Raw genomic sequence first — 24635 nt, 5'->3', positions numbered from 1 at the left:
TCAGTGCCTTTGGGGTACTTGCCAGGTTGGGCTCAAGCCTAGGGCTTGTGTTCAAAACCCATGAAGCAAAACAAGGCAAAACCAGCTTGGAGCCATGGGAACCCAGCCATGCGATGCTCTGCTTCTCAAGGCAGGTGCCAGGGCAAGGAGTGAGGACCCAGGAAGTGGTTGTTTTTAAAAACAATCTAATGAGGAAAGGATTTTATCTTTCAGTGTAAAAACCTTCCAAATAGAATTACTTACCAAGACCATGCAATGATCATTAAAAGAAACTGGGTTATAGGTTTGAATATTCCCCCAAATAATTTCTTTTTCTTTTTCCTTAATTTCTGTCAGGTCAGACTCTTGGCTTTGGCGGAAGTCAGAGGAAAAAGTCATCCCACACAGACAGGGCCAGGCCCATTGTTCCCTCTCTTCTTCACCATCTTTTGGCCATGGCTGCCCAGGTCAGGGATGAGAAGGGGCCCATTTGCTAAATGGGATCCCTAGGTTGAGCTTTGACTGACAGGCAGCAGGGTCTCAGGCTCCACCCTGACTGGGCGGGGTGCTGACTGGCCTGGGTTGTCATAACTGATGAGCAGTCTGTCGTCTGAATGGGCAGGAGGAAAGGATGGGACAGGGTGTAGCATGGGAATGCTCATGTCCTGTGGTTGGTCCTGAGGAAACCGCAAGAAGTCTGATGAGTCATTAAGTCATTTCACAAGTCAGCTCATGTACCGAGGTGTACACGCAGAAACAGATCCAGCGTGTAGCCTGGGCAGACATCCCAGTAGCAGTTTAGGGCTCGTAAAGTTGTCTACCCGAAGTCATTGGCAGGGACCCTGCTCCAGTCCAGAGACTGCCGCCCCCACGGGAAGGCTTGGAACATCACCCTAAATAGCTCTTCATCCCTCCTCCAGCAGAGCCCTGGACTGGGGTTGAGTTTCAAATTTCACAACTTGGGAACTTAATAATCACCTTTAAAGAAAGTATATCAAGGCTAGGGAAACTTTGGGTCAATCTGTATAATTATTCATCGGTTATGTTTCCGTGTGGCTCAGATGGTAAAAAAATCTGCTTGCCAATGACGGAGACCCAGGTTCAATCCCTGGGTCAGGAAGATCCCCTGGAGAAGGGAATGGCAACCCACTCCAGTATTCTTGCCTGGAGAATCCATGGACAGAGGTGCCTCGTGGACTACAGTCCATGGGTCACAAAGAGTCAGACACGACCGAGCAACTAGATTAACTAACACTGCGTCTAATCTCAGTGTCACGGTAGTTGGAATTGTTCAACCAAGGTAAAACCTAGCCTCAGGTGTCTCTGTTCAGTGGCATAAGCTGTCTAATTGTCCACGATTTTTCTACTGCTACAAAATGTTTTCTGGACACTCTCTGTCCCCCATGCTTCCTCTTAGGATTAACTAGTGTCACCATCATCTTACTCCTGATTTGTCGTTTGCCACTTTTTTCTGTCCCCCAAACTCAGAATCATTGTGGGTGTTGGAGAGATCCTGCCCTCTCAAATCATCACTCACTGGCTTCCCTCAGCTTGCAAAGAATCTGCCTGCAGTGTTAGACCTAGGTTCGATACCTGGGTTGGGAAGATCTCCTGGAGAAGGGCAAGGTCACCCACTCCAGTGTTCTGGCCTGGAGAATTCCATGAGGTCACAAAGAGTTGGACACGACTGAGTGACTTTCACTTCCACTTCCCTTAATGGTCTCGGTTTCAATGCAGACAGCAAGAACAGTGCCCTCTGTAGGCCTCTGCCTGAAGAATTTCATATCAGTGTGTGTTGACCATGTTAATCACTCAGTTGCGTCTGACTGAGAAGGCAGATTGTTAACCATCTGAGCCATCAGAGAAGCTCTTGTTTTGTTTTGTTTTCGTATCAACCTCCTCTTTATTTACTCAGAGTAGTAATTTAATAAAAGTTGTAACCATCATCCACAACTGACAAGCTTAAAAATTTATCACACATCAGAATGGCTTTTTTTTAATTGCATTTACTTGGCATTTGCTGCTGATGGCAATATGGTTTTGTTCTTTTTGGACACATTACTCCTAGAATCTACGCTTAGATTACTTAGAACCTACACTTAGATTACTCCTAGAATCTACACCATTCGCTTTGCTTCGACAGGAGCCAGTGCGGCAATTGGTTTATTAGTGTGCCGTCCCAAGACTGCTGCCTTTAGAGCTGCAAGACGTTCCTGACAACCTCAACATAGTGGTTATCCGGGGGCGGCTTCCTCTGACTCCCAGGCTGCAGGAACTTCTTAATGGTAGGAATGTTGCTGATTCTTGTCTTAAATTCCTGAAATGAGAAATAGTAAAATCAGGCTCTTAAGAGCAGTCACAATCTTTAAGGGAGCCCAAAACTTTGTTACAAGAGGTAGAAAGCTTAGATCCTCCATTGGTGAGGCTTAGAATGTTGAATACAAGTCACTCCCTTGAATCGTATTTGCTGGGTATTCCTGAGAAAGTAATACAACTGCAGGCCTGTTTGGCATAAGTGAAATTTTGGCATAAGTGAAATTTTCTTAGTGAAAAATCATTGACACCGTTAGGTAGTGCATATCAATAACTCTAGAAATTCATATTTTTTGAAGTATCAATTCTTTTCTAGAAATTAATTGTAAGAGAATAAGAGCGTGAGATAACTATAAGAATATTGCCACAATGAAAAATTGGAAATAATTTATATTTCTTGGAAAATAAAACTATATAAATTATGTTATATCCCTAAAAGAAATAGGTCAGTAATTTTTTTTCATAATTTAAAATTATTTAATGATATATGTGGTACATACGACATAAAGATTGTAACCTAAAGGTGGATAAAGCGCTGAGACATACTCCTAACTGCAGAGCTACATGCCACAGTTTCTCCCAGACTTTTTAATGGGTATTTTTTCCTTAAAATGATAACATCAATGTTACTTGATATTCAAAATGTTTTGAACTGCTTTCTGTGGTAGCAGGAATAAAAAAGAGAAAACAGAAATGGACATACCCCAGTGGAATTAAAAAAAAAGCGGGGAGAAGATTTTGGCTTCTTTTTTTAAGAGGCAGTCTGTTCCTTCCATGAACTGTGTTCTTTCCTTAAAGTTCTGGGGGTGGGGGGGAACCGGTCATGGCTTTCAGTGCTGGACAAATGGAGGGTACAAGTACACATCTCGGATGTGATACCTGTCCAGAATCCAGGTTAAGAATCGTTCCAAGCCCAGGCCATAGCTGCCATGCGGACACGTGCCAAATAAAAATATGGAACGCTTCACGAATTTGTGTGTCATCCTTGTGCAGGGGCCATGCTAATCTTCTCTGTATCGTTCCAATTTTAGTATATGTGCTGCCGAAGAAAGCACAGGTCAATAATTTTAAATGATATTTTATATATAAAAGAAAAAAGGAAGATCCCTGTATTGACAGGGATTGTACTGCATTGCATTGTTTAGTTTTAAAAAAAATAGCCCAGGCCAGAACACAATATACACAATTTTCCATTTTGTGTGAGAAAGTGGGAGGAGGGGAAACAAACATATAACTCATATTTCCCTGTATCTGCATAAACACTGGACAGGCACACAGGAGCCAATAAAAGAGCTTATAGAGGTGAGAATGTAGGAGGGTGGTGGTGAGAATGAAATTTCACAGTTTATGCCCTTTTTATATAAGTTCTGATTTTTCAAAAAAGATGAGACTCTCCTGCCTAATAAAAATAAAAGAAAATAAAATTATATTGCAGAAGAATATGTGTTGACTGTAAATATATTTATGATAAGTGAAAAAAATGTTAAAAGCAGGCCACAGAACGGTATTTAGCATGATGCCATTTAGGAGGAAATGTAAAATAAGAGGTCAGGAAGTCTAATGCATAACCATTTGGTTGGTAGGATTATAGGTCTTTTTTGGGGGGGGTTATACAAATGTCTTTTGTACTTTTGTTATTAAAAAGTGTTGCTCTGGAACTTCCCTGGTGGTCTGGTGGTTAAGACTTTGCACTTCTACTGCAAAGGCACAGGTTCGATCCCTGGTCGGGGAACTAAGATCCCACATGTTGTGTCGCAAAGCCAAAAAAATAAAAAATGCTATTCTTGAAGTACAAAACCTGTGGTCACCTATTAGAGAAAATCTTTGTAAGGAACTGAAACAGAAGCTAGGTAAGGTCTGGCAGTGTCAGGATTCAGAGAGAGGTCTGAGGACTGGCAGTGTAGCAGGAGAGAGGCAGGCACATAGGCACACAGACACACACACAGACGCACACACACACCCGTATGTGTGTGTTAGTCGCTCAGTCATCCTGACTGAGCAGAGGCTGTACCCTCTCAGCAGAGGCTCTGAGCAATTGAGGGCCTTCATAGCTCAGGTGTTCAAGGTGGATTTAGAAAAGGCAGAGGAACCAGAGATCAAATTGCCAACATCCGTTGGATCATCAAAAAAGCAAGAGAGTTCCAGAAAAACATCTACTTCTGCTTTATTGACTATGCAAAAGCCTTTGACTGTGGATCACAACTGTGGAAAATTCTTCAAGAGATGGGAACGAGACCACCTGACCTGCCTCCTGAGAAATCTGTATGCAGGTCAAGAAGAAACAGTTAGAACTGGACATGGAACAACAAACTGGTTCCAAATCAGGAAAGGAGCACATCAAGACTGTATATTGTCACCCTGCTTATTTAACTTCTATGCAGAGTACATCATGAGAAATGCTGGGCAGGAGGAAGCACAAGCTGGAATCAAGATTGCTGGGAGAAATATCAATCACTTCAGATATGCAGATGACACCACACTTATGGCAGAAATCAAGGAAGAACTAAAAAGCCTCTTGATGAAAGTGAAGGAGAGTGAAAAAGTTGGCTTAAAACTCAACATTCATAAAATGAAGATCATGGCATCTGGTCCCATCACTTCATGGCAAATAGATGGGGAAACAATGGAAACACTGAGAGACTTTCATTTGGGGAGGCTCCAAAATCACTGCAGATGATGACTGTAGCCATGAAATTAAAAGATGCTTGCTCCTTGGAAAAAAAGTTATGACCAACCTGGACAGCATTTTAAAAAGCAGAGACATACTTTGCCAGCAAAGGTCCATCTAGTCAAAGCTATGTTTTTTCCAGTAGTCATGTATGGATGTGAGAGTTGGACTATAAAGAAAGCTGACCGCCAAAGAATTGATGCTTTTGAACTGTGGTGTTGGAGAAGACTCTTGAGAGTCCCTTGGGCTGCAAGGAGAGCCAACCAGTCCATTCTAAAGGAAATCAGTCCTGAATATTCATTGGAAGGACTGATGCTGGAGCTGAAACTCCAATACTTTGGCCACCTGATGTGAAGAGCTGACTCATTGGAAAAGACCCTGATGCTGGGAAAGATTGAGGGCAGGAGGAGAAGGGGATGACAGAGGATGAGACGGTTGGATGGCATCACCAACTCAATGGACATGAGTTTGAGTAAGCTCTGGGAGTTGGTGATGGACAGGGAAGCCTGGTGTGCTGCAGTTCATGGGGTCACAAAGAGTCCGACATGACTGAGTAACTGAACTGACTGAACAGATAGCATCAGGGGAGGAAAGGGGACAAAGCGATCTGGTAGGAGCTGGAGAGGAAAACAACACAAGCAGACCCATCAGCCAGGAAAAACACTCAAAGCACCACAAAAACGGAAAGCATTAAATGTTCATGGTAGAAACAAGAATCTTCTTTCTCCTTCCATAAGGATTTATTTCCTAATCATCCTATTCTGTGAGCAGGAGACAATTACCAAAATGAGTGAAGTAATGATTTTTAAAACAGCCTTTTTAACTTTCTTTGGAGATTGGCCTGGGGGCATATTTTGTTTCAGTCTTTGTGTCTGTTCCTGTTTCCCTGAACTCTGGGTGGATGCTAAAATTCTACCTTTAGCAGAGGAAAGTCGCAAAGAACAGAAGCATCAAGTTCTTCCACCATTAAAATAGCTTCCAGGAGCTGTATGTCTGCCCAGCTGAATTTGTTGCCAACGAGAAAATCCTCTCCGTGATCTTTCAAAATCTGCAGAAAGAAAAATAAAGAATATCAAATAAAACTAAAGACTCTCTTGCCTGGCTAAACACTTAACAAAAGCATGGGTTTTTTTGTAGAGATCAAATTTACTTAAGAATCTTTTTCTTGATAATCTTCAAGAATGCTTGCAAGGATAGAATGAAACTAACACCTTTACATGTGTGTGTTAGTCACTCAGTTGTGTCTGACTCTGGACTCTGTGGACTATAGCCTACCAGGCTCCTCTGTCCATGGAATTCTCTAGGCAAGAATACTGAAGTGGGTAGCCATTCCCCTCTCCAGGGAAGATTTCTGACCCAGGAAGATTGCTAGATCGAACCCACATCTGTGAGAATCACACGACTGAGCGACTAACCCTTATATATTGCCGCAATCCACACAATCTTCTTGGAAATTTGACAGTGATGATCAAGACAATTTGGGTGGTGAAGTGCTGGAGTGGAACTCCTGTTACGAGCCTAGAGCTGGTTAAGTAAAACTGTACCCACCAGCAGAGAAGACATAAAGGTCATAATTAACTAGAATCTGGCTACTACACCACAGATAAGGTACCAGTAGGATACCAGAAGCTCAAACATGAGCCTTTTCACCATCCAGTGAAAAACGAATATAAAAATTCCTCAGGTGCTGCTTTGAGTAGCAGATGCAAAAAGCACACCTTTATTCCATAAATAAGGAACAAAGGTAAATTTGTTGTTATTCAGTCACTCAGTCATGTCCAACTCTTTGTGACCCCATAGACTGCAGCAAGCCAGGCTTCCCTGTCCTTCACCACCTCTTGGAGTTTGCTCAAACTCATATCCATTGAATCGATGATGCCATCCAACCATCCCATCCTCTGTCATCCCCTTCTCCTCCTGCCCTCAATGTTTCCCAGCATCAGGGTCTTTTCCAATGAGTCTGCTCTTTGCATCAGGTGGCCAAAGTATTGAAGCTTCAGCTTCAGCATCAGTTCTTCACTGCCCTTGGTTTATTCCAATTTTCTTTGGTTAGAGGTTCCATAATTTTACATCATTTATTTGGGAATCCTTATTAAAGTTTTGGTCCAAATGCAGTACAGCACCAACACAGCTTCTGTCTGCCTTTTAAGATTTCACTCTTTACTCTTATCAGCAATATCCCCGATCTCTGCAGCCTGGGAGGTAGACCAGCGGACTTGCTGCACTGTGTACGCCCCTCCCCCAAATCTCGCCCTCTCCCCACCCCCACTGCCGCCGCGGGCTCAGGGGGAGGACCCGGGGGAGGGGACTTGGGAGGGTCACCCTCGTAGATGTCAGCCCCGCCCTGCTCCCCTGGAGGATCTGAGCTCCCAGCTGTCGCAGACCCTCAGGCTGGGCCTCACTGCCTCGGCCAAACTGGATCCCCGCAGCCTACCTTTTCAAATACGGGGAAGTACCGGGTTTTAGCTTTCTTCACAACTAAAGCCAGGCTCTCCTCTTTTTCCTCTAGGGGTTTGAACGCAGCCAGTGCCACCATCAGCATGAGGTCCAGGGTGCCGTCAGCGTACATGTCGATCCTGACAAACAGCGGGAACTCTCAATCCAAGAGAAAACTTTGTGTGAGGGGTTTCCTGATCCACTACTTTTTTTTTGGTGTGACTAGCAAATATGGAAAACTCAGCAGTGGCCACAGGACTGGAAAAGGTCAGTTTTCATTCCAATCCCAAAGAAAGGCAATGCCAAAGAATGCTCAAACTACTGCACAATTACACTCATCTCACACACTAGTAAAGTAATGCTTAAAATTCTCCAAGCCAGGCTTCAGCAATATGTGAGCCGTGAACTTCCAGATATTCAAGCTGGTTTTAGAAAAGACAGAGGAACCAGAGACCAAATTGCCAACATCCAATGGATCATCGAAAAAGCAAGAGAGTTCCAGAAAAACATCTATTTCTGTTTTATTGACTATACCAAAGCCTTTGACTATGTGGATCACAATAAACTGGAAAATTCTGAAAGAGATGGGCATACCAGACCACCTGACCTGCCTCTTGAGAAACCTGTATGCAGGTCAGGAAGCAACAGTTAGAACTGGACATGGAACAACAGACTGGTTCCAAATAGGAAAAGGAGTACATCAAGGCTGTATATTGTCACCCTGCTTATTTAACTTCTATGCAGAGTACATCATGAGAAACGCTGGGCTGGAAGAAACACAAGCTGGAATCACGATTGCCAGGAGAAATATCAATAACCTCAGATACGCAGATGACACCACCCTTATGGCAGAAAGTGAAGAACTAAAGAGCCTGCTCATGAAACTGAAAGAGGAGAGTGAAAAAGTTGGCTTAAAGCTCAACATTCAGAAAACAAAGATCATGGCATTCGGTATCATCACTCCATGGCTGATAGATGGGAAAACAGTGGAAACAGTGGCTGACTTTATTTTTCTGGGCTCCAAAATCACTGAAGATGGCGATTGCAGCCATGAAATTAAAAGACGCTTACTCCTTGGAATGAAAGTTATGACCAACCTAGAGAGCATATTAAAAAGCAGAGACATCACTTTGCCAACAAGGTCCGTCTAGTCAAGGCTATGGTTTTTCCAGTGGTCATGTATGGATGTGAGAGTTGGACTGTGAAGCTGAGCACCGAAGAATTGATGCTTTTGAACTGTGGTGTTGGAGAAGACTCCTGAGAGTCCCTTGGACTGCAAGGAGATCCAACCAGTCCATTCTAAAGGAGATCAGTCCTGGGTGTTCATTGGAAGGACTGATGCTTAGGCTGAACCTCCAATACTTTGGCCACCTGATGCGAAGAGCTGACTCATTGGAAAAGACCCTGATGCTGGGAAAGATTGAGGACAAGAGGAGAAGGGGACGACAGAGGATGAGATGGTTGGATGGCATCATCGACTCGATGGACATGGGTTTGGGTGGGCTCTGGGAGCTGGTGATGGACAAGGAGGCCTGGCGTGCTGTGATTCATGGGGTCACAAAGAGTCAGACGTGACTGAGTGACTGAACTGGACTGAACTGAGATATTGGAACAGATGACTTTTTTTATAAATTATTGAAGTATAATTGATTTACAGTATTGTGCTAGTTTCAAGTGTACAGAAAAGTGATTCAGTTATAAGTATATAAGATATATTTATTTTTTCCTTATAGGTTATTACAGAATTTTAAGTATAACTTGTGATAGGTCCCCTGAACAGATCTCCGACCACAAATCCAGGAAAATTTTTACTGTTGCAAGTCTTCATTTTAAGTTTACTCATTTCTTGTAAAACTGCACTATTCCTGGGAGAAAGAACCCAGCCATGCTCAGCCAGGCCTAGCATAGTGCATAGCACAGAGTGGATCCCTATGGTGTATAAATGCAAAAAAAAAAAAAAGGCCACAGATCTTCACTCTTCAGTATTTGTGATAAAACTTGGCAGCTCTCCCATCAGTAGATGGGGTCTGCTGCTTGGGCTGACCTCATGACTCGATTTGACCAGTAGAATGAGGTCCCAGTTCTGAGCCCAGAAGCTAACAGCCTGTGTGCTTTCACATTGCTGGCTGCAATGAGAACAAGCTCAGGAAAAGAAGACAGAGACAGGTGGCCACTTGCTCACCAACTGATGGTCAGCCAGCACCCCAACCAGATTCTCCTTGCTGACTCAGTTGACCACAGACCTAGGAGTGAGTCCAGCCAAGATACATTAAGCCTTGCCTGAAAATACTGACACCCAGATGACCCATTGACTGGTGGCGTTGTTTAGTCACTCGGTCGTATCCAACTCTTTTGCAACCCCATTGACTGTAGCCTGCCACGCTTCTCTGTCCATGGGATTTCCTAGGCAAGAATTCTGGAGTGGGTTGCCATTTCCTTCTCCAGGGGATCTTCCTGGCCCAAGGATCAAACCCAAGTCTCCTGCATTGGTAAGCAGATTCTTTACCACTGAGCCACCAAGGCTTCCCCCATAGACCAGTGAGCAATAACAAGTCCTTGCTGACTTAAGTCCCTAGGCTTCATGGTGACATGTTATATAGCATTATTTGCAGGAATAGGTCATTGATACAATGCTCAATATTTGTTTGCTGAATCAGTCATTGCCACCTTTGTGCAGAGTAGTTTATGAGATCTTTTTATGAGAACAAACTTTGTTAGGAGTGGGGAGAGAATATGAGAATGTCGAATGCAGACCTCTGTGAAGAGTAGAAGGGGCATCCAGGAGCAGGTGTTCAGAGCATGCACAAGACATACCAGGGTAGGACAAGCACCTCCCCTTGTCCCCTTGTCTCCTCCCCTCCCTCCAGGGTGAAAGGCTGCATCTGATCTGGGTCTCGGTGTAGGAAGACAGAGCTTGGTTGCCAAAACCAAGTATTGGCACGGGCACTCTGGTACCTGACTGTCTCCTTCGGGTCCTTCCCATGCAAGTTGTACTTGGCAGCAAGGTAGCTGAGGATGGCTCTTGTCTGTGTCAGCTCCATTCCATCAATTTCAACCAGAGGCACCTGGCCGAAAAGCAGGCGTCCATCTGCGGTTTGAGCGAAGAGATTAGGTTAAGAGACTCTCCCTCCATGGTTGTGGTCAGCCTGCAGGAGGGTCCACTTCTAATTTTGTTGAGTGATTCTTAGTTTTCATCCAAAGGGATGAGTTTAAGACCCCAGGTGCTGAGGAAATGCCTACCATTTGTTTAATGGAAAATGTGAGATTTGCTTGATAGGTTCATGGGTTTTTACATGTTCGTTAATCATGATTATTTAAGGCTTTCTACATTTGCTCTGACTGAATTATAGTATCAGTGTATTTGGTTTTCAAAGTTTCAGGTGTATAAGAATCACCTGGAAGAGGTGGTGGTTAAAAATACTCACCCCACCCTCCAGATACTCTGATTCAGGGATGGAGTCTGAATTCTTTAAAAAGTACAACAGGTATCACTCTAGGTCTGCACGGCAACGGGATGGATGTGACAGCAAGAACCCAGGTCCTGGGCCCAAATGTCAGCTTTGGCCCTTCAAGCCCTGTGACTTTAAGCAAATGACTTATCTGAGCTCCAGTTTCCTTTTCTCTAAAATAGCTGAAATATCCATCGAGCAGGATTTTGAAAAGATGAAACATCATAACATAAGTAAAACACTGAATACTGTCAACAATCAAGGTTCAGTAAAATCAAATTTTTCTTCTTTCTGAGTGAACTGCCTGTATAAATAATGCATTTAAAGATGTACTTTTTCATGGGGTCTTAAAGGAATGAGTAGCCTTTAAATTTTCATTAACACCTGTACATTAATGAGAATAAGGAATTTTACCCAGAATAGGAGTCAGATTTCACTAGCGCACTGGCAAAGGCCACAGTTCATTTCCCCAGCTTCCAATAGCTGACCTAATGAGGCGTGGGAACGTGGTGGCAGAGAGCTAGCACAGGCACCGTGGCAGCTTTCCAGGGAGCCAGTGTCCCTGTCTTGGAGAAGGCAATGGCACCCCTCTCTACTACTCTTGCCTGGAAAATCCCATGGATGGAGGAGCCTGGCAGGCTGCAGTCCATGGGGTCGCTAAGAGTCGGACATGACTGAGCGACTTCACTTTCACTTTTCACTTTCATGCATCGGAGAAGGCAGTGGCACCCCACTCCAGTATTCTTGCCTGGAGAATCCCAGGGATGGGGGAGCTTGGTGGGCTGCCATCTCTGGGGTTGCACAGAGTCAGACATGACTGAAGCGACTTAGCAGCAGCAGTGTCCCTGTCTTGTGGGGGTGATGGAGGACTTCAGACACGTCTTTCACTTCTCTGAGCCTGTTTTCTGATCTGTAACAGTATCTGTCCTGCCCATTTTACTGAGTTTCTTTGGGCAAGATGGTACTTCAGAAATATCAATGCTATTTTTAGTGGAGAGACTATGAAACCTCCATTTGCTAAGACAGTTCTACATTTGTCCAAAACTGAATAAACATCTAAAGCTGAGCTCTATGTTGCTGTTTATGAATGATGCAAACAGCCATTAGAAATGATCCCTGCTTCTAGGAGCTGATGATCCTCTTCAGAAGAATTGAAGAAAGTCTCAGATCAAGAACACAGGCGAGGACCTTTGAGATCATTTAGTTCAGTTTGTTCATATTATGTACAATGCACTGTGGAGGCCAGTGGGGCAAAGTGACTTGCTCGGACCCAGAGGGGACAGCTAAGCCGGCAGAAGGGGGCCTCCTGACTCCCAGTCCAGTGCTCTCTCTGGCTGCCCCTGCTTACAGATGGCAGCAATCCCCAGGAGGCTGTCCTCAACAGCCTCACAGACCCAGGGAGGAATGGAGGGTTCCCTAGGATTTCCTGCATTTCTAGGGAATGCTAGGAATGCTAGGGAAATCCCTAACATTTCCTGCCAGATTGATCATGGAAGAGTCTATACAACAACATCCATTTATTTATTCAATGCATAGGTATTTAACCACTATTATGTGACTGTCCTTATTTAGAGTAAAATGGGGCAGAAATGAAGAGGAAGAAGGGAAGAGGCGCTTCAGAGGGATTCTATCTAGATAATAAAGGTCCTGGATGAAAATTAGGGAAGGGCTAAGCAGGTCTTCCCTCTCCATGAGATTTGCTGGTACTCTGCAGTCAAGACAAGAAAGATTCTCTTACTGTATGGCAAGGGGACAGGATGAAGAGAAATGAAAAGTCCTGCCCAAAGCCATGCCGTTTGTAAATGGCAGGTCAGCTGATGATTCGCTGAAAGTCTTTCTCAAAAAATAATCTGTGGTAATTTCATGACTGCTTATCAACAACAATAGGGACCCTGGGTTTCCTTAGATAAAGAAAATAACATTATGGCTGTGAGAAGTAGGACTGGGGAAGTATCAGTCTTCTCTCTCAGTGGGAGAAAATCGGGGAATTGTAGGGATTAAGAACTTCTTCCGAATGTAATCAAATTTGGATCTTTTCTATAGTTTTGATTCTACAGTTGTGGCCTGGTAAAATGATCTCTGTTTATCTGCTAAAACCACTAAGAAAAAGTGAATATGAACCACGAGAACCAGGGAATATGTTAGATCGAATTCACCCGCCCTTTTGTTCCCTCTCCTCTGGCCCACTGGATCATTGTGAAGAATCCTTGAAGGCTTCTCTGGTGGGATGGGGATTATTGAGCCAGTTAGCACTGGATCAACCCAGGCTGTCGCTGAGTCGAGGCCAGAGTCGCAACCTACTTGATACATTTTTACGAGGCTAAGGAGGCAGAGCCGATGACACCTTTAGCTCTATGCTGGGGGCACAGTGAACAGTCAGTGCTAGCAATCATGCTGTGTGCTTTTCTAATGGTTGTCATGCTGGAGTTCTGTGCTGCAACGAATATTCCTGGGAACGTATCTTATTTTATTTTTCCCATAAGATGACATTGAATAAATCTAGGCTCACCCTTCTGCAACTTCTCGTATTGTTCTCTTGTTTCAAGAAATTCTTCTTCAAACTAAAAAAAAAAACAGATACATTGTTATAGACCTAAGGTGAGAGAAAGAAAGAAATGCTTACAGTATAAAGTTCCCAACAGCTTCCAGAATGAAAATTTTATAAAAAATAGTTTAAAAAATTGCACTGGTTCAAGAATTTGTTACTTAGAGGATACCCTCCTCCTTTAAGTGGATAAGTGTGTTTTCATCTCCTGCATAAACATACAAATTCATTTTCAAATAAAAAATCACCTTGAACCAGAAAAAAAAAAGAAAGAAAGAAAAGACCACAAAGTTATCAACTACGATGTGGCTGAAAACTCTGACAGACCATGTATGTAAGAGTAGCTTAGGCTAACATGGGACTGGCAGCCCTTCTTGGGTGTTGCCTGATTAAAGGATCCCCAAGCCCCCATTCATATTTTCCCTTGTCCGCATCTTAGCTCTGCCTTCTCTCCAAACTCTTGCCCTTTCCTCCAACTGCCCCCTGATTTCTCCTTTTCCCTTTCTTCTCTTTTTTTCTTCTCTCTCTTCTGCATCCTCCTCCCTCCATATCAGGTCAAATTAGGCATTTCTTTTTGTTCACGTACTCAGTGAAAGGGACCCAAAGATCATTATTCAGCTAGGGGTACCATCATTTACTGATGGAGTTTCCAGAGCTTTTGTGGGACAGAGTGACTTTTTGTACACCAGACCTTGAGATGGGGGTTAAGATAAGGGGAGTAAAATAAAGCAAAATAAAGAAGATCCTAAGTCCATGTTCTAGAGGAGGTGGCATTCAAATAGGGACAAGGGAGTCTACAGCTGCATGAAACAGAACAATTCCAAAGCAGTTGTAAAAAATCTATGAAAAAGTCAGAGAGGGTTAAGAAAAAATACTGAAGTTAGGGAAAGATCCCTGTGGGGTAGGCCTTTAGGAGAAGGGCCAAGGGTTGGTGGGCAAGCTGCAGCTGGGCCTGAGGTTCCAGTGGACAGCCATGGGTAGAACAGGACTGAAGGGCTGACCAGAGTTGGAAAGACCCTGGGAAATGAGCTGGTCTCAACTGAGAGAATGGTTCAAATGTGAGTCTCCTCTCTCTCCTCAATCTGTGATCCTCCAAGATCTTTCCAGGCTCAGAAAGCTTTCAGAACACCTCCCTAGGCTTCTCCCTTCCTACCCCTGTTTAAGCAGAGGACTATGAGCCCACCTTCACCTCAGGAAGGCAGTTGGAAAGGGAAAGAGTGGATACAGCTTGAAAGGAACCATCCTGACTTTTGAAAGGTGAAGAGGACCACTTCAGTCTCACCCAGATTACCCCCTCTTCCATTTCCCAATCGGGAACCAACCTCCACACCAGCTGCAGCCAGCAGCCAGCGGATAGACTCCATCCTGCCTCGGCCGTGGAAGTACCAGAGCTTGGGTTTGGCCGCCATGACTGCTGGCTTGGGTTCTCTGAAGGCCAAAATAAGAAAATATATTTAAAAGAACAAACTAGCACAGACTACACGGTGTATCTCCCCTTAATTCCAAAATTGGTGAAACAAAACTATTATTTAGGGATGCATACATAGGAGGCAAAAATATGAAGAGAAGCAAGGAAATAATTACGACAGACACAAGATGGTGGTTACCTCTAGTGAGGAGAAATGGGAGCTGTGATTGGAGTCGGGGTATGGGGGTTCTGGGATGCTAATAATGTTCTGTTTCTGAAACAGAATTAGTAATTAGCCATTATAATTAATTTTTAAACTGTATAGAAATACATTTGCACTTTGCTGTGTGTATGCTCTATCTCACAATTTAAGAAATAGGGAAAGAACAAACAAACCAGTTAAGCACCAAACTGCCCCACACTAACGTGCTAGCCAGGATCCCACTTAAAGTGGCTGCTTTTGCTAACAAAACTCGCAAGGAAGTAAAAAATCAGAATAACAGTAGTCAGTTTATGATGGGAAACATAACTGTTGATACCCACAATCCTATGAGAACAGAGTCACTTGGGTTCTCAAAGTCTTGCAGGTTTTTGAAGCCATTTCCCCCACAACCAGCCACTTCTCTGCATTGGATTTATAGTTTAACTCTTGGAGAAGTTTGATTCCTTTCCTGCTGTCTTGCCACTTCCTGGGCACTGCCTATGTTCGATTGTCAAGATTCATTCCTTTTAAACTGCCTGGTTAGCTCCTGCATGAGAATTTCAAGAGCTTCTTGAAAACCCACAACTGTATTGTCCTGGGAGACACAATGATTAAAAAGGTACCACAGTTCTGATTAGAGAAGCTATGCTTAGGTCCAGCAACTCACTACTAACAAACCTTGAAACGAATTGCACAATAAACCGAATGTAGAGAAAATATGAGAAAAGGAGACGGTGACTATGTCTTCTTAACCTCTCTCCAACAAGATAACTGCTGAATCCTCTGATCTCCTGGAGTATCCCCTGTAGGATGATTAAGGACCAGATAGAAGCAGCCCCTCACACTCTTAGAAATCAAAAGGAGGAAGGTACAGCCACACAGATGTTTCCTGTGCCCGGGACATTCACATCCAGATGGCCAACTTCCAGACCCTGATCATGTGTCAGGAGGCAAATGAAACTGGCAACTGACAAATGGGTCCTGGCTCAGAGGACCCCCTCCAGGTCTGCAGGCATTCTGCAGCTTTCAGATAAAAATCAAGCAATACTGGTGAAGTCGAATGCCAGTGTCTCACTTGGGAAGCTCCGTCTCTCCTCTCTCTTGGGTGCACAGCGCTCCCACCATTTGACCCCTCTCTACCTGCCCTGAGAAACAGGGATGAGGATGTAAGTCAAACTGGGGCTGCTCTGAGGTTGCTTCCTGTCATTCTGTCTTCCTGAAATGTGTGGTCCAAATTCTGTTTGAAATAAACCCAATGGGACAAAGGAAATCCTGGTAAACCTCTTTTTATAGTGATTCTATTCTGCTCCCCTAGTTAGCCAAAGTTGAAAGTTACCCTTTAGTTTAGAAACCGTGGATCTAAATACAGTCATCTCTGGTAGCTTCCAGAAAGCTGTTTCTGAGCAGTGGGTGCTAAAGTGTAGGCTGAATAGTCTTTCTTCTGTCTGGTTATTCTCTTAGTGAGATGAAAACTCACAGCCCTGGACTGCTCACAGGAGATGGGCGCCTCATGTGGCCACTGAGTGTCATGACTTGGAGGCTCCAGATTATGTGTTAATTCTTGTCAAGAGTGAGCTACCAATGGTGCCAATGATATAGAACTCTCTCAGACAAAAGGACTGTAAGCAAAATGCCATTCTAAACGTGTTAAGAACGGGACAAGCTTCTTGCTGGCGTGGCAGTCCACATTTGAAGGGATGTAGAGATATGTGCTTTTGAGGTGGAATCAGTGAGAAGCTGCAAACTTTGGACAAGTAAGAGCAGTCTGGCATCAGGAATGGAATGAGGGGAGAGTCACTGAATGAGAGGGAGGCCTGGGCTCCGTTGAGTGCAACCTCCTGGATGTGGGTAACAACCCCTCGGTCCTGTCCAAGAGAATGAACATTGAGAAAGCTTGTGACTCACTGTAGGACTTTGTGGGGACTTCTGGGAACAGACCCCTTTTCTCCTGTCCTCTGTTGTCACTCCTGTCTGAAGTACCTAACTAACAACATCTGATGGACATTCTCGAGTTGTTTTATAGATGCTAAAACCACCACCAAATGGGAGAAACTAACTACTTGACGATCATGAGCACATAGGCCCCAGACCTACCAGAGCCTGAGGATTGATAATGTGATACCAGCCCCCGCCCTCACCTGGCCTTTAAAAATGCTTTGCTGAAATCCATCGGAGAGCTTGCGCTTTTTGAGCACTAGCTGTCCTGGACGCCTCGCTTGGTACCCTGCAATAAGTGCCACTCTTTCCGTCACCACAACCCAGTGTCAGTAGATTGGCTTTACTGAGCATAGGCAAGTGGACCCAAGTTTGCATCTGATTCTGTTCATGTACAGCCTGCTCTGTGTTAGACATGGGGTTGGATGCTCAAGCAGAAGTGATGAGTGAGTGTGACTACTCCCGTCTTTCAAAGGCTGGGGGCTCTGCGCTTTAGAGTCACGAGTCCTCACTAGTGTATAACCTTATTCCATCTCTCTAGGCCTCTGTCTCCTAATCCTCAAGATGGGGGTAGTGGTTGTATTCCCTGCCTCAGAGAGTTGTTGTGAAGACCAAGGATTGAAAAAAATTAATAGATAAAATACATACCATAATGTCTCACCCATATCAACTAGAGTCTTCCGTGCTTCTTTAATCAAATTACAGGTGGATGTGGTCTTTTCTTAGAATTTTTTATGCTAAGATTGGCTTGTTTTATACATGATTTATGTTTGTCACAAATGCAACTGATATTTGTAAAAGAGAGGTAAAACTTCAGGAAATTTGACCAGATATTGCAATAGAAGATATTTAAAATGTAAAAACTGGTGTGGTTTTTGCCTTCATTTGTGATTATGAGGGTAATTGGAGCACGTGCGTGGTTTGCTGCTGTAAGGAAATGTATTGGGGAATTTTACGTGACCCTTTGTGTTCACAATTTCCCTCCCTGGCTCACTTACTTCTGCCTGACCCACAAACATTCTCAAGATGTGTAGGAGGTTAAAGGATGAATCACTCCCCTCCCCACCACTACCTCCAAGTCTTCCCTGGTGCCCAAGGGAACCTCCAAAGCCCAGGGTTACAATGAAGGAGAACTCATTTCAGATAAACAGGACCATAGCCTGCAATCTTACCTTCCAGTTCAAAAGACGGAAACTTTTTTTCTAGTTGTTAGTAACCAGCCCGGAGAAGGCAATGGCACCCCACTCCAGTACTCTTGCCTGGAAAATCCCATGGATAGAGGAGCCTGGAAGGCTGCAGTCCATGGGGTCGCTGAGGGTTAGACACGACTGAGCGACTTCACTTTCACTTTTCACTTTCATGCATTGGAGAAGGAAATGGCAACCCACTCCAGTGTTCTTGCCTGGAGAATCCCAGGGACGGGGAAGCCTGGTGGGCTGCCGTCTATGGGGTCACACGGAGTCGGACACGACTGAAGCGACTTAGCAGCAGCAGTAACCAGCCACCACTTCTTGTAAAAATCCCAGCAAGTGTTCATGTGCCCCACTGATGGCTGCCTCTAGCCAACCAGCCGCTCTTCCTCACCTCTCAGCCTGCGCTCCACAACATTCCGAATTGGGCTCTCAGGTGAATGATGGAGTCCCAGGAGGTCTATTCCTTCTAGAATAGCAGAGACAGACAAGGGGCCCAGTACATCTTACAATCTCACACCATAGCCCAGGATGTACTGCTCCCCTGGATTCAACACCACAATATATTAAACTCCTGGTAGGCAGGAGTCGTGGCATAGTTCTTCCATCTCCTGCAGAACGAACCTGGCACTATCCTAGACACATGGCAGCTGTTGCCTCAATGAGGCATATACGGAGACCAGTTTTTTCATTTGTTAAGATTTCTGTGTTTGATCTTTCATTCTTTCAATGTTAAATGTTTATGGATCTCCTTCTATGGCTATAGTCCCAGGTTGCACACTCCAGTCATACAAAGATAAATAAGATGTGGTTTCTGCCATTGAAAACCTTATATGTAGTGATAGACATATCCAGACCCTGAAGAGGTAAGTCAGAATAAGTGTTTAAGAAATGCATAATATAGTATTACAGGGACAGAGCCTTACAGATTAGGTATACATAAATACGTTTGGTTCCTTCAGCCCCACCTCTCGCTACTCCCAAGGCATTATAGATTAATGGCCTAAACCAACTTCTTTAGTCCTTTATCCTTGACCTCTAATGAATTTCAATAAAGATTAATTTCAAACCACAACTTGGTAACACAGAGGCCCAAGTTTACGCTTCAGAAAGTAAACCCCATTCTCGTTTTAAAAAAAGTACGTTGTCAAAGCTTGAAAGAACAGGTGTGATGGAAATATTCATCCTGCTCGTGGGAAACAAAGAAGCCAAGAACAAAAGAATTCTTTCTGGATTTCATCCCAAATGCAAACAGCTCTGAGAACACAGCTTGCTGAAAGAACAAGAGCCTGAGGGGTCACGCTGAGTATAGATTCACTCGCATCTCTTCAAGTCTGCTTTTTATGTTGACCTCGACTGACAGGTGTGCCCTGAATTAAATACACCTTGTTCCCAAAGTAGACTCCTTGCGTGACTCCTTTTACAAAAATGATTTTTTTAATTTTTTTATCTTGGCTGTGCTGAGTCTTTGTTGCTATGAGAGCTTTTCTCTAGCTGCAGGGAGTGGGGGCTATCTCGAGTTGTGGCGTGAAGGCTTCTCACTGTGATGGCATCTCTTGCTGAGGAGCACAGACTTTGGCGCACGTGGGCTTCAGCAGTTGCAGCATGTGGGCTCGATAGCTGCGGCACACAGGCTTAGTTGCCCCGTGGAGGGCTTAGTTGCCCCATGGAGGGCTTAGTTCCTCCGCGGCATGTGGGATCTTCCTGATCAGGGATCGAATCCACGTCTCCTGCATTGGCAGGCAGATTCTTTACTGCTGAGCCACCAGGGAAGCCCTTTCTACATGACCCTTTTGACATTAGGAATTGAGACTCATCTCTCAGGGGTGTTGAACTTCTCCGGTGTGCGGCTTTACCTGAGGTGAGCAGGGTTATGCATATCCCACTGAGAGCCCCAGCTGCCCAAGGCAAGGTGGGCAGAAAGCAGTCATGATGGTATGACAGCCTTTGGATATTTGGTGTGTGGTCTTTCAGTAAGAAGCATGCCCTAAATTTCTTTTTCTTTTTTTATTTTTTGTGACTGTAAATTAAGCAATGACTAATGTGATAAAAAACAGAAAGCAAAAACCACAAATTTTAAAAAGTTGCACTTACCAGTATTTAAAACTTTGCTTTTCGAAAGGTATTTTTTAACAAAAAGAAAAGGCAAATCGAATACTGGGAAAAATTATTTACAAAGCATACCTGATTAAGGAACTCATCCAGAATATATACAGAACACTTATACCTCAATAATAAAAACAAAACCAACTGGTGTTGTCCAAACCAGTGGGGGAAAAAAAAAAAAAACCCAGTGGGCAAAAATTTGAGCAGATAAAACTAAAATAAAAAAAATTTTTTTAGAAAATGTGGAAGAACATGTATCTGAGTCAGGCCCTGGATACCAGGAAAAGCAACGACCTGTGTCTAGATTTCAGCTCCTCTTCTCACCTGAGTAAGTTTTTAAACCTCTCTCAGCCACAGTTTCCTTATGGTCCCTAAATCATTTCTAGTGGTAGAAATGTGATAGTGTACAAACTGCCAAACATAGTAAGGACTCAAAAATTGGCACATGAGCCCACATGCACACACTTGTGCACACACACACACACACACCTATATCTCCAGATGGTAGCAACAGTCACATGTGAGAAAAAAAAATCAGTGGAAGTGGAAGGCATTCTTTAGAAGAGTATTGTTGTTTTCTGCTTTGCTTCTCTGGCCGTGTGGCATGTGGGCCCTTAGTTCCCTGACTAGGGACTGAACCATACCCCCTGCTGTGGAGGCACCGAGGCCTAAACACTGGACCACCAGGGAAGCTCCTACAAGTGTGATTTTGGACCAGCAGCATCAGCTTTGTCTAGAAACTTGTTAGAAATGCAGAATCTCATTTCCTGGGCCGGATCTACTGAATTAGAGGCTGCATTTTTCACAAGACACCCCCCGCCCCAGGGGATTCATTCGTACGCAGGCAGACCCTGGAGAAATTGGGGATTTGGTTCCAGACCACGGCAATAAAGTTAATATTGGAATAAAGTGAGGCACATTTTTTTTTTTGGTTTCCTAGTGCATATAAAAGTTATGTTCATACTAAACTGTATTTTTTAACTGTGCTATACCGTTATGTCTAAAAAAATGTACATAGCTTAATTAGAAAATACTTTATTGCTAAAAAATGCTTGCCATCACCTGAACTTTCAGCAAGTCATAATCTTCTTGCAATAGTAACATCAAAGATCACTTATCACCATAACAAGTTAATAATAATGAAAAAATTTGAAATATCACAATATTTACCAAAATGTGACACAGAGACACAAAGTGAACAAATGCTAATTGGAAAAATGATGCTGACAAACTTGCTTGAAGCAGGGTTTCACAAAAATTTGTGAAAAAAAGTAAAAGAAACAGTGCAATATCTGCAGAGCACAATAAAAACGAGATGTACCTGTACTAAAATTAAGCTTGAGGAGCCAGATCTAGAGTGAAAGCCAAACTAAACTACACCTGGGGCTGAGGGTGTGGCCCCAGGTTCTCCCAGGGTTTGCTGAACAGGCACGAAATGCAGAATCTGATGTTTAAAAAGCAGGGTGAGCAAATGGTGATGTGCAGGAGGGTGTGGGGCCAGAACAGAGAAAGGGAAGGCGAGAGGGAATCAGGCAGAATTCTAAATCCATTTCCTATGTTGAATCATTTACACTGGCCCCCTTAAAGAGAGGAATCCCTAGAATGCAAGGCCTCCTCCAATCTCCAAGATTAACCAAGTATCAGGTGTGTAGATTCAAGCCTTGGGCAGATCTGGAAAAACAGATGTCAGTTTCTTCAACTGTAAAATGAGGAGTTGGTTCAGAATTCAATCATCTTCCTTTTCTCAGCTTTAACAGTCTTTCTAATCTTACTTCTTTCCCCCTATATTCATTCGCCCTGTACTCCTATCTGCTGAACATACATGTTGGGAAATCAGCCAGTCTTTCGGGGGTGGTGGGTGTGAAATTCTGCTGACAATGTTAACAGTTGTTCTGGATAATTTAGGCATACCAACGCACATTTTCCTTGATTTCAGTTAGGCAGAAAGCAAGCTTTTATTGGATTTTCAAGATAATGAAAGTTTTGAGAGATTAACTTAAGAAGTTGCCAGTTTTAGCAGATGTTTCGGGCCAGAATACAAGAGGCGAATTATCACTAGAAATATCCTTGACATTTATTCTGCTTCTCCAGTGGATCAGAACCGTTTGCCTTCATGACAAAGCAGGGCAGCGCATGGGATCTTCGTTTTCCAGCCAGGGATCGAACCTATGCCCCCTGTACTGGGAGCACAGAGTCTTGAACACTGGACCCCCAGGGAAGTCCCTGGATCTGACACCTTAATTAGTTGGATTTGACATGCTATCAGAGGGAAAGTCTCCTACATCGAGCCTCCACCCCCGCCCCACCCTCACCAAAAGAGCTGCGCTAGTGTTTACATGACATTTTAAAGACACAAATAGCTAAACCCTATTCCTGGGTGGGGCGGGAGTGGGGATCACTTATAGGATGATGAGGGAGGTAATTTTGTTCCAAGTTCACATGCTAAGCATCTTCTTTATTTCAGTTACAGAAATGAAATTTCCTTTGCATTAAAGTCTAACAGATTGATTCATGTTGATGTCTTCCCGCAAGGCTAACGAACTTACTTAAATGAAAAGTATAGCTGAGAGAGGAGACTTTCATCCCAGGCTCCTTGGAGGATAAACAAAGTGAACCACAACATGGCCCACTGCTGTTAAAAACTGGGGCAAATTCTAGAAAAACCTGTGTCAGGGTTTGACTTAGAGACTCCTGCTTTCAACTTGGCGCCATCCCCTGGGGAAGCAAGACCCCAGGGGAAAACCCCAGTGTCAGGTCATTTGAACTGAATCTTCCAAGCATACAAGGGGCACAGGAGGTTGAGTTTACCTGTTAGGCACCTGGCACAGGGTGGGTGATTTCTGTGTTCTTTTCAGCTGTGTTCAAAACGATGCAATTTGGACAAGGAGGAGAAAATGTAATGGCTCAAAACTTAATAAACGCTTAAGTTCCACCAAGGGCGTTATGTTCACCAATAAACTGAAATACCACTTGACTCTTACATACTTATTTTTGAAATTACACTTAATATGTAACACAGTTTTAAGGACATTTGAATGTCTGACATTATGCACATTTCATGCACCGAAATGATAGTCTTCAAAGGCCTTGTTTAGATGTACATTTGCTATTTCATTTTCATTTGTGTATCTACTCTGCAGAAAAAAATACCTGTTCCTTTTGTTTGATATAGGCAAGTTTAGAAATAGTCATTACTGTAGAGCAGAGAATGGAACAGCATTTTAAATCGACTATACTTCGACAAAAATAAAAGGAAATAATAGTCATTACGTTAACCATAAAATTTAAAAAATTTCGGACTACAAGTGACAAACTGGTCACAAAATAAACTATCCAACTAAGCCTAACAAGAGCAGATAAGAACTTCACCACTGACCTTCTCTCTTCCTGGCTCTCCTCTCTGGGGTGCTTCAGGGGGATTAAGTGCGGGTTTATGACCCTCTCCTTTGTAATTGAAAGCTCTGCCCCCTCAAGAGATTGGCCAATGAGCGTTCCCGTTTGTACATGCCTCTAGGGCTTCACTTTACATTCGTTGTTTGGATGGTTGATCAAGTTACTCAAGTAAGTAGAAAGAAAGATTCCACTGGCTCATTCAACAAACATCTACTGAGTACCACTCTGTGCCAGGTACTGTTTTAGCCCCAGGGTTATGTATGTCAGACTCAATTCCTGCATTGGTGGTAGTGCTTACATTCTAGTTGGGGAAGACAGGCTGTATGAATATATAAGCAAATAAATGCAGGGTGTTCAAAATAATAATGCCAACAATGTATCAGATTATTATAGCTTATGGATAAAAGAAATCTATGACAACAGTGTTATAAGGGGTAGGACGGAGGAATTATAAGCAGTTATAAGGTACCTGAGAAAGCTGTATGCAGGTCAAGAAGCAACAGTTAGAACTGGACATGGAACAACAGACTGGTTCCAAATCGGGAAAGGAGTACGTCAAGGCTGCATATTGTCAACCTGCTTATTTAAACTTATGTGCAGAATACATCATGTGAAATCCCAGGCTGGATGAAGCACAAGCTGAAATCAAGATCGCCAGGAGAAATATCAATAACCTCAGATACACAGATAACACTACCTTTATGGCAGAAAGCAAAGAACTAAAGAGTCTCTTGATGAAAGTGAAATAGGAGAGTGAAAAAGTTGGCTTAAAGCTCAACATTCAGAAAACTAAGATCATGGCATCTGGTCCCATCACTTCATGGCAAATAGATGGAGAAACAGTGGAAACAGTGACAGACTTAAAATTTGTGCTCCAAAATCACTGCAGATGGTGACTGCAGCCACAAAATTTAAAGACATTTACTCCTTGGAAGAAAAGTTATGACCAACCTAGACAGCATATTAAAAACCAGAGACATTACTTTGCCAAAAAGGTCCGTCTCGTTAAGG

At 43.5% G+C, this 24635-nt stretch overlaps 1 protein-coding gene and 1 non-coding gene across 4 annotated transcripts; one reads left to right on the top strand and one right to left on the bottom strand.

The window, feature by feature from the left end:
* On the bottom strand, positions 1970-23686 carry LOC102174708 (glutathione S-transferase A4-like). Of its 3 annotated transcripts, XM_018039165.1 has the most exons (8): positions 23608-23626; positions 18520-18594; positions 14713-14818; positions 13355-13406; positions 10352-10484; positions 7395-7536; positions 5877-6008; positions 1970-2296 (listed from the first exon to the last, which is right to left on the bottom strand). In XM_018039165.1, the coding sequence occupies exons 3-8, from the start codon at positions 14797-14799 to the stop codon at positions 2174-2176; spliced, it is 669 nt and encodes a 222-aa protein (XP_017894654.1). In that variant the 5' UTR covers positions 14800-14818; positions 18520-18594; positions 23608-23626; the 3' UTR covers positions 1970-2173. The 3 variants fall into 3 exon arrangements, with proteins under 3 accessions (XP_017894654.1, XP_005696483.2, XP_013829319.2); XM_005696426.3 differs by lacking the exon at positions 18520-18594 and having other exon boundaries at positions 23608-23686; XM_013973865.2 differs by lacking the exon at positions 23608-23626 and having other exon boundaries at positions 18520-18667.
* TRNAR-UCU lies at positions 3953-4024 on the top strand. The gene has a single exon. It is a non-coding gene; the product is annotated as a tRNA-Arg (tRNA).

The sequence above is a fragment of the Capra hircus genome, chromosome 23 (genome assembly GCF_001704415.2).
Source record: "Capra hircus breed San Clemente chromosome 23, ASM170441v1, whole genome shotgun sequence".
In the NCBI taxonomy this organism is placed as follows: domain Eukaryota; kingdom Metazoa; phylum Chordata; class Mammalia; order Artiodactyla; family Bovidae; genus Capra; species Capra hircus.
Note: the sequence above shows the minus strand (reverse complement) of the source record. Positions and strands in the feature narration are given on the sequence as shown.

Bases quoted from the DNA above. Each gene is read 5' to 3' on its own strand.
- LOC102174708 (XM_005696426.3), bottom strand. From the start codon at position 14,799: ATGGCGGCCAAACCCAAGCTCTGGTACTTCCACGGCCGAGGCAGGATG. The intron at 10,485-13,354 runs GTGAGCCTAGAT...CTCAAACCGCAG, and splicing joins ATACGAGAAGTTGCAGAAGG to ATGGACGCCTGCTTTTCGGC. The intron at 7,537-10,351 runs GTACCAGAGTGC...GCTGTTTGTCAG, and splicing joins GACCCGAAGGAGACAGTCAG to GATCGACATGTACGCTGACG.